The following is a 10,370-nucleotide window of genomic DNA, read 5'->3' as shown; positions in this document are numbered from 1 at the left end:
ATGTAGTATTTACTCTCTCTCTCTCTCTCATACACACGCACACACACACACACACACAAAGATGTATGCTTATTTATACATGTATGTATACATGACAACAAACCTCTCTCTCTCTCTCACACACACACACACGTCCATTTCATCTGATGTGTGATACTCTGTGTGTGTGCATTTAATCCCCATTTTAATTTTCGTAAAAGTTTCCAAGTACCAATGAGGCTTTTTGGCGCATCTTCAATTTTCCAATTCATGAGAGGTGCCCAGTCATCATTCATCTGAGAGTCCATCTACAGAATGTCCTCAGATTTCTATACAGCATATTTTGCTTTTTTCCTTCCAGTATATAAGCAACAATTTCATTCCCGGGCAACGCCGGGTTCCTCTGCTAGTATATTATAAATATAATATCAATAGGCATGGCTGTGTGGTAAGAAGCTTGCTTCCCAACTACACGGGTGTTCAGTCCCACTACATGTTGGTGGCATGGGTGCCACTCAGACAGCACTGGCATCAGCCATCACTACAATTTCACTCAGTTCAACAGGTCTTCACAAGCACAGCATATCACCCAATGATTGAAGGGTGCTTGTATGTATGTATATTTATATATATATTTTTGTGTGTGTCTTTGTATGTGTTTGTCACCCCACCACCACCACCACTTGACAACTGATGTGTTTATGTCCCCATATCCTAACAGTTTGGCAAAAGGGAATGTGAAAGTTTCAAAATTTTGCAAAAGCATCTCCGTTTTAAGGATAGAAAAGATAAAAGTCTACAAAGATCCGAGACTAAATTTTCGTGCAAATCTACGAATAAAGTCTTCCAAATATGGATGACTGTGTTTTTATACATCAAGGACAATACTCCCTAATGCAGTGTTTCCCAACCTATTTTCTCCCAGGCCCCACTATAACGTTGTGAAACTGAAGGTAACATTCTGACCAGTTATATACCTGTAATATACCACCACATGTAACTACATCCAAAACATGACAGTCTCCCTGAGTTTGATCTTGCCACTGACTGATCATTAGCACAAGTATTGAGTTCTATATTAGTTAATATTTGCTCCATGTATAATATCAAACTGTATATATTTACAGCCATTACACTGTGATATATAAATGTGTATGTGTGTGCATGTGAACGTGTGTATACAATATTTGTATAGAATACATTCACACACATATGAATATACATACATAAATGTACACACACACACAGCTGTTGTTTGTTAGTGTTGTTGTCGTTGTTTAGCTCCAGATCAGACCCAGATAGAGCAGAATTATAATCAAAGACATTCCAACCATAGCCCTCCGGTTGACATAGTTATGTAGTTTAAGAGAACGTGATATCATTAGAAGATTAGATGTGACAGTATCCCCACAGATGGAATTGCTCTGAACAAATTCTCTACTTACCTCACTCTCTTCAACCTGGTCTTCCTCTAACTCTGTTGCAGATGGTTCCGGTAGTATTTTCGCCAACTCTTTCTCCTGCTGAATGCGTTCTTCTAATCTCAAAAATGCTAAATTCCTCTCTTTGATCACATGATCGATCATGGAATCAGCGATTCTGCAAATCAGTTTGCTGTTATTCACTTCTCTGTTAACATTCTGCATTAACCAGGGCAAGAAACCCTCTTCGATATCTGAAGAACAAAATAATGACGACGATGATGATGATGATTTCTTGTATTGTCTACAAGGGCCCAAGATATGGTGGACAATGTCAAAGGATGAGATACAACACACATCGATCAGGGGAAAGCATTAAAGGGTACAACAAAAGGATATGTAAACAGAAAAATAATAAATAAACAGAATGCTCCAAAGTAGGGCACACTTAGGTAATTCATGGAACCCCCCCGCTCCCAGAAAAAAATGTCCCAGGTTTCTCTGGCATCCTCAAGACAGGGAAAGGGTCAGCTTCCAGTTTCTTTGCTCCCACTTCAAGCAGGTGTGTTCAGCCTCACCTGCTCTGATGCAGTGGCAGGCAGTGGGTAGTACGAAAACATCACTAGGACACTCAAGTAATTAATTAATTAACCACATTAATTAATAATATACAGAAAGATATAATTATTTATTGGAGTCTTTCAGTGTATTTAACTTTAAAGAATGGGTTGGGTGTAAAAAATAAAATTTTCTTGTAGATGTGTGTGTGTGTGTGTGCGTGTGTGTGTGTGTGTGTGGTGTGTTATCACATGAATGTATGGGTATATATGGTTTTACTCTTTTGTTACAGTCATTTGACTGTGGCCATGCTGGAGCACCGCCTTTAGTTGAACAAATTGACCCCAGGACTTATTCTTTGTGAGCCTAGTACTTATTTTATTGGTCTCTTTTGCCTAGGTTAAGGGGGTGTAATCACACCAACATCGGTTGTCAAGCGATGGTGGGGAGACAAACACAGACACAGACCCAGGAAGACCTGGGATTAAGTGGTGAAGCACGACCTTCGAACGTTGGGCCTCACTGAGGCAATGACAAGTGACCAAGACCTTTGGAGATGTACTGCGCTTGAGAAGATCCAGCAAGCCAAATGAGACCATAACCGTGGCCTATGCCAGTGCAGCATAACCGGCCCATTTAAGAGTAGCCTTCAATCATTGGACAATAAACTATACCTGATAAGTAAAGTGAAGTTATTGCCATGGCCAATGCTAGTACTGCGTGACTGGCACCCATACCAGTGGCATGTAAAAAGCACCATTCAAGTGTGGTTGTTGCCAGTGCCACCTGACTGGCTCCTGTGCCGGTGGCACGTAAAAAGCATCAATCAAGTGTGGTCGATGCCACTACCACCTCATAGACCCTCTTGCCAGTGGCACGTAAAAAGTACCCACTACACCCTCAGAGTGGTTGGCATTAGGAAGAGCATCCAGCTGTAAAAACTTGCCAGATCAGATTGGGGCCTGGTACAGCTCCTTGGCTCATCAGTTCTCAGTCAAACCGTCCAACCCATGCCAGCATGGAAGTGGACATTAAACAACAATGACAACGACGATGATGATATATATATATATATATATATATATATATATATATATATATACATATATATACATACATATACATATATATATATACACATATATATACACACACACACACTACGTATTAGTGATAGAAAAGACAGAGAGAGGACACAGAATGTCTGTGGCCCACATATTGAAGTGTGTTGGTGAGTCGTGTCAGACAGTTGAGTGACCTGTCTTTGGCTGCGATCAAGAATGTCTGCAAGGGTAGCAGCAGCAATGTTCTCCAAATAAAGACAGTATGCCAAGCAGGGTCCCACCTGAGGGTCAGTCTTAGAAATACAATCTTAACTACGATGAAGTTGTATTTCAGGAGAAATTCTCCATAACAATAAAATCCAAACATTCATCATGATCTTTAGAGTCTCAGCTGAAGTTTTGTGGAGTTGGGTCCAAAAACGATTGTGTCTTTTTCCTATTGAAGAAGACAAGACTGATTCAACCACATTATAGGGCTCTGTTTAGGGAGTCTGTTTAGGTTTGGTATCAGGGTCTAAGGTGGAATGTGGATGGCCAAGGGGTGCTGAAGGTGAGGAAGGAATCAGGAATGGAATCATCTACATAGGGGTGATCATTTTTGGAGGTGACATCAAGTAAGGTTTTGATGCGGGGGTGTAGTCAACACTGAATTGTGAAGAGCGACAGGATTGATAGAGTGTGGGGGTTAAAGGGAACACCAGAAACCCATGTTGAGGTGATGCAATCTAACAGGAAGCCATTGATCTAAGGGATGAATGCAGTGCATTGTGGGCAGTTTCACTGGAGATTTGCATGCTGGGAATGCTAAAAAGTTTTAGAATTGTTGAGGATAATGGCATTGCTTTTAGCAAGTGCCCACTAGAGTAGGTCTGTAGTGGACCTGGCTTAATAAAACCAGTAGTGGTGGTCACTAGGTGGGAGGGGAGAGATTCAAAGTAATGGATAAAATTATTGTAAATGGTTGCTTCTGTCATCTTTGGGAATACGAGAGTAATGAGGGTCAGTAAAGCTACATTCTGTGGATAAGACAGACAGACAGACAAATTGAAGAGTTTAGCAAGGACAGGGATGGCATTGGGTCTATTAGTTGAAGGTAATACAAGGGGCTAGTGGCCCTTTATATTTGAAGTGACAAGAGGTGTTTGTAGTGGTGAATCTAGCAGAATAGAAAGTTTTGGAGAAGATTTAGGTTTTTGGGTGAAAGTAATGTGGAGGGTTTGTCAGAGAGAAAACTGCTTCCAGAACCATTTTGTTTGAGAAACGAAGAAAAGGAAGAATCCACAAAATTGAAAAAGACTCTCTTGGCAAGGGACCAAAAGGATTAGTGGCAGTTTGTGAGGTTGGAAGGCTCACAGACTGTGCAATGGATTGAGGCATCCTTCACCATGTTACAAGAACTGCAGGAGCAGGTAAAAGAGTGAATTTCTCCAAGTGTCTTGTTCCTTTTGCTACAGGTTTATATTGCGTGTAGGTTTTATATTTTGGCAAAAGATGAGTGAGAAATCAAATAACTCGTTTGATACTTTTGAACTGATAAACTCCATGTGATATTTTTGTTATGCCATAATACACAGACTCTCTCTTGTTATTCTTACTATCATAAAAACGATTAAATGGAAACAGGCTGACTGACCTTTTTCAACTGGGTCATAGAAATAACCATTATCTGAAAGTATTGCAAAGACTGTGGGTACAAGATCCCTCAGGTAACTCTGAGCAAAAGCCATGGCAGAAATCTTCTCAGCAGTTTCTTTCTCTCTCCTCATAACAGCAACTTGTTGTAACATTCTCATTTCCTGTTTTCGGGGGAAAAAAATGAAAAATTCAAAAATATATAAATAAATGGTGATGATGATGATGATGGTGATTTTTTAAAATTATCCACAGGCACATTGTTGAGGGGACATCACAAGGACAGGCAACAATTTGTATGAGGATTTACAGAAAGGGAAAAAGAAATGGAAAAGACAGTGAAATGTGATACAAGTCTACGAAGTTTGTAATAATATGAGTGATGCAATCCCCCTGATACAGGAGAAACTCCAACAAGGGTCAAACAAGGAACCCCACAAATCCAGAATCCCCCTGACTACCAAAGTCACAAGCCCTCTCTCCTGTTCTCCAATCTACAAGCGCTTAGAGTAGGGCCATTCCCTCTAACAGTTTTCACCAAAGTCACCCATCTTTTCACAAAGTCGGTGGGAGGCAGCACTTCTCTCTCTTCCCTCACTTTCCTTTTTGAATGAAACTTTAAAAAGTTGATGAGAGCTTGACCAACGAGGAATGTGTTTTTCCTCAATTCTTTCAGCTTCGTCCACCACATAACCTCTTTTGCCTCTTGTGGTGGGCAGTGGAGCAGTCTTCACAATGGATTCGGCCAATAGTCAGATTTGTTCCACACATGGCACACAAGTCAGCAATATTTGGACCCTGCATGAATGTGTGCAGAACGGTTCCATTGTTCTGAGTGTGTCTCAGACAGTCCTGCCTCACAGCAAAAGATAATGAAATTTCTAGAATTCCATCACAAATGGAGGATTTAGGCTTTTATAGATCTGTTGTTGTTGTTGTTGTTGTTGTTGTTGTTGTTGTTTGGCCCTGAGTCATCCTTGACCGATTAAGAAGTAAATCTAAGATGAAAGCTCTTCCAGCCAAAAGTCCAAGAGTCTTCACTGACCAAATTCTCCTCATTCCTGATACCATGTTTAATTAACTTCATCATCCTACTCTGCTTCCTCTGTTCCTCCTCCTCCTCCTCCTAGTCATCATCATCATCACCATCACCAATTAATGTCTGTTTTCCATGCTGGTATGGTCATTTGGACAGTTTGAAGGAACCTGGTTTCAATGCCAGCTTTTGCATGGTTTCTATGGTCAGGCACCCTTCTTGATGTCAACTACTTGACAGTGTGTCCCGGGTGCTTTTGCTGTACCATTGGCACATATGAGGTTGCCAAGTAACTTCCAAGAAAAGGAAAGGAAAGGCAAAAAGCACCCCTCCCCCACCCACCCACTCACTCAGTTCAGTTGGGTGTGAAGTGTTTGACGTGTGGGAAGAGGTGGCTTTATACCTCTTTGTCGTTTGGGGATGTTAAAGTGTAATAGAGATGTCTTGCTATAGTGAGGTTCTCTGGCAACCCCTGCACTTCACTTCATTACCCATATTATGTCCTAGCCTCACACTAAGCATTTCCCCAATCATTCTTCACCAGAATATCAGTCATCTGGAAATTCCCTCCAAGTGGCACATCAGTCTCAGCAGTCTCAGAGACCCTGACAAGCCCATGGGCACAACCCCTTCCTCCAGACCAACAAGACAAGACAAAACATCCCATTCTACACCTAAACGTCCCTACATTTCCTTGATAACAATAAATAAGTTTGATAACAATGAACAAGGTTTACCTTTTCTTCCACTTTTCTCCTGTTTTGCTCTTCCAGTCGTTGTTGTTCTGCAAGTTCAGCGTTACGCAACTCAATATACTGGCGCTGCTGCTTCCTCAAATTAGCCAATTCTTCCTCTTCTAATACTTCAATCAAAGACTGTTCAACTGTTTTCCCAACCAGCACTTCCAATATTGGTTGCACTTCGATACTGAAATCAAATAACTGGCCACGAGAAATAAAAGCAACAGACGTAGAGATATTAACAACATATGGAAATAAGGAGTTCGATTTTTGGCTCAAGGCCAGCAACTTTTGGGGAGCTGGGGGTAAGGGAATTGCATCAACTCCAGTACGCAACTGGTACTTAATTTATCGACCCCAAAAGGATGAAAGGCAAGTCAACCTCAGTGGAATTTGAATTCAGAACATAAAGACAAATAAAACTCCACAATGCATTTTGCCCAGCATGCTAACCATCCTGCAGGATTATCACTTGAAGAGATGCATAAACAAAAATGAAGTCCACAAAGTTAAACAAGATCAGAGCTTATTGACCCAGAACTATCAAGCCAATGTGATGGAAAATGGAGTCGACCCAAAGTGCTGATAGTGCAGCGGTAGGATTGAAACAGTCAACCACTTAATCTCTGGGTGTAAGGTTTTAGCACTTCATCATCATCATCATCATCATCATCGTTTAACGTCCGCTTTCCATGCTAGCATGGGTTGGACGATTTGACTGAGGACTGGTGCAACCGGATGGCAACACCAGGCTCCAGTCTGATCTGGCAGAGTTTCTACAGCTGGATGCCCTTCCTGACGCCAACCACTCAGAGAAGCACTTGTATAATATAAATCAAGGCATGGCAGGGCTGGCCTATTTTCTCTGCCACTCTAACAATTATTGATGCTCTACTCATTCAGCTGTTCTCAATCGGGGTCCATATGACTCTTGGCAGGGTGCCTAGAAGATTTTGTTATTAAAATTTATTTGTAATGAATTGTTCGAAAATATAAGGACACAGATCGTGTCGTATAGCCAGCTGGAGACGATGTCTCCTGGGGCTAAATTACAGCAACATTCGTCCAAAACCAGGACTGCCATGTTATGTTGGCAACACAATCTTTACTCCAAGAGTACTGTTGCTGAATATCTCTCTTGTTGTGATGAGATTTAAAAAACAGTAATTTCCTAAAATGGTTGAATTTCCTGCAATCCCTAAAATACTTTAACAATTTCTTATTAATATTTAATCATAAAAAATATGATAGGAATTTTTAAAACATTGAATGGCTATGAGGGCCCAGTCGAGTAAAATAGGAACCAAAGGGGTCCCCAGGCAAAAAATGGTTGAGAACCACTGCTCTACTGAGCTTTGGTGCCAACCGACCAATCTCTAATAACAAATAAATGGAGCCATTGAAGTATTTGTTGAAAGATAAGACATACCTCTCCATCAAGTATCTGTGTTGCAGCATCAATTCCAGTTTTGGCCGGGACATATAAAGGTGTTGGGGGACGATCTAGAAAGTAATCGGTTTGAATGTCAACATCAGCCTCTTCAACACGGTCAGAGATTTCTTCAAGATAAAGCTCAGTTTGAACATCAATGTGTTTTCTACCGGGGACTGGTTCTGGGGTTAGCCTCTCAAACTGTTCCTTAGCACGTCTTCTTGCATTAGCTCTTCGCTTAGCTTCTTGCCGACGTTGGGCCTCTAAAGGATCTGGTTGAGCTTGCTAAAAAAATGTTTAAAAAATATCATATTGTTTACATCACAAGAATTTAAAAACTTCAAGAGAATGGTGAAACTTTTAACGGTGAAACTTGAAGCAAGATAAAGCTATGAACAACAGCATGCGAATCATCATCATCATCATCATCATTTAACATCTGTTGTCCATGCTGGCATGGGTTGGACAGTGTGACCAGAGCTGGTGGACTGGGAAGCTGCACCAGACTCCAGTCTGATTTCAGATGGTTTCTGCAGTGAATATTGGGTTTAAAAACTCTTTGGATAGAAAAGTTGATTTTTTTCCTATCCAAAGAGTTTTTTAATTAAGCACTATCATTTACTGTTGTTGTTTTCACCAACCAATTTCCAGTGCCAGGCATTAATCAGTTTGAGACTATGCTAGAAGACATGGGCAAGACAGTCTTCTTAATTGCACAGCCATGCCTGGGGCTACATTTAGTGGAACCATCCATAATCCACTGTTTCAATGCTGTATTTTATTTTCTTGTTTGCAGCAACAATAACATCCTCTCAAACTCACACTTCCATTCCCAACACCACAAAACTGAAACGACCATATCTCTCTTTCCTTGAACAACTTCTGGAGACTTTCATCTCACATCAGCTGTTTTTCCATCTTCTATGTGTATATGTATACATATGTGTATTCATCCAATAATACAGTATCGCCTGATGAAATGAATCAATGATGATGATCAACCGAATACCCACGGATAATACAGACTATACTCTACTAACCCCAAGGAGACTGACTCTGATGTCAAAATCATGGGATTTGTGGAAAAGTGTGTAGGGATGTATTAAATATTTATAATTTCCATCCTAGAATTATTGTTGTTATTATATTTTGGATCCCACATTATATCGGTGTAACCATGATGCAACCCTGAACAATCTGACTCCCTGGTCAGCAGCATTAGTTGGGAGCTGGCATAAGGAAATAAGAGCTTTATTTGCATATCGTTAGCATTACCATAAACGAATTTAAAAGACACATGTGTGTATATATGTAAATGTATGTGTGTATCATTCATCATCATCATCTAATATCTGTTGTCCATGCTGGCATGAGTTGGACGGTTTGACGAGGGCTGGCAAGGCTGGAAGGCTGCACCAGACTCCAATCTGATTTGGCATGGTTTTCTATGGCTGGATGCCCTTCCTAATGCCAACCACTCTGAGAGTGTAATGGGTGCTTTTACGTGCCACTGGCAAGGGTGCCATTTGTGTGACACCAGTATCTGTCATGAGTGTGTATATGTATGCATTTGCTTTATATATGTTTGCTTTTAACAAATGCTTTCGAATGAAGTCCCTTATAGTATTTGTTTCATCCAAGTTGCAAAGACAATCCCTTGTTCCTCTGACTGCCCTAAGTACAGGGATCCAATAACAGTGAACCTCAGCTAAACCTGTGACCGATGACACAATGGTTTGGCAAAGTGAGATATAAAATAAACAAACAAAGATTCATAACAACAATCAATAATCAATCAATAATATTTCTTAATTAAGAGTTAACTCTTTAGCATTCACATCACTCTCTCTAATGTGTGTGTGGGTATTTGGCTCCTCACAATCGTAAGTTCATGAGTTCAATACCTAGCAGCATGTTGTGTCCTTGAGCAAGACACTTTATTTCACCTCCCCCTCCAGTCCACTCAACTGGTAAAAATGAGTTGTACCTGTAATTGAAAAAGGGCCAACCTTGTGACATCCTTTGTCATGCTGAATCGCCCTGAGAACTACATTAATGGTATATGTGCTTGTGGAGTACTCAGCCACATTGATTTCACGAGCAAGCTGTTCTGTGAATCAAAGCAACAGGAACCTCCATTATCATAATCGACGGAGTGCCAACGAGTATATATTTACATTGTTTTGAATTAATCATGATGCGTGTGATTGTTTATTATTAGAACAACATTGTAGGGTAGGTGTGAGGGGCCAAATCAGGCTGGTTTGAAAATAAAACAGATAAAATAATCGGGCTGGATATGCTTGGCTAAAATGCTAAAGGATTAATTGGCAACAATCATGTAAAGGGAGATAACTCGAGTGGTGACTAGGCATAGGAGTGGCTGTGTGGTAAGTAGCTTGCTTACCAACCACATGGTTTCGGGTTCAGTCCCACTGCCTGGCACCTTGGGCAACTGTCTTCTTCTATAGCTTCGGGCCGACCAAAGCCTTCTGAGTGGATTAGGTA

At 40.7% G+C, this 10,370-nt stretch overlaps 1 protein-coding gene across 2 annotated transcripts in view; it reads right to left on the bottom strand.

Annotated features, from left to right (window-relative positions):
• LOC106869906 (radial spoke head protein 3 homolog B) overlaps positions 1 to 10,370 on the bottom strand; it is a 47,420-nt gene that overhangs the window by 30,890 nt on the left and 6,160 nt on the right. For both annotated transcript variants that reach the window (XM_052965827.1, XM_052965828.1), the window contains exons 4-7: positions 7,860 to 8,147; positions 6,428 to 6,631; positions 4,656 to 4,818; positions 1,425 to 1,654 (exon numbers count right to left, since the gene is read on the bottom strand). In XM_052965827.1, the coding sequence (XP_052821787.1) occupies positions 1,425 to 1,654; positions 4,656 to 4,818; positions 6,428 to 6,631; positions 7,860 to 8,147 (885 nt within the window). The remainder of the gene's footprint in view (positions 1 to 1,424; positions 1,655 to 4,655; positions 4,819 to 6,427; positions 6,632 to 7,859; positions 8,148 to 10,370) is intronic.

The sequence above is a fragment of the Octopus bimaculoides genome, chromosome 2, assembly GCF_001194135.2.
Source record: "Octopus bimaculoides isolate UCB-OBI-ISO-001 chromosome 2, ASM119413v2, whole genome shotgun sequence".
Lineage (NCBI taxonomy): Eukaryota > Metazoa > Mollusca > Cephalopoda > Octopoda > Octopodidae > Octopus > Octopus bimaculoides.
Note: the sequence above shows the minus strand (reverse complement) of the source record. Positions and strands in the feature narration are given on the sequence as shown.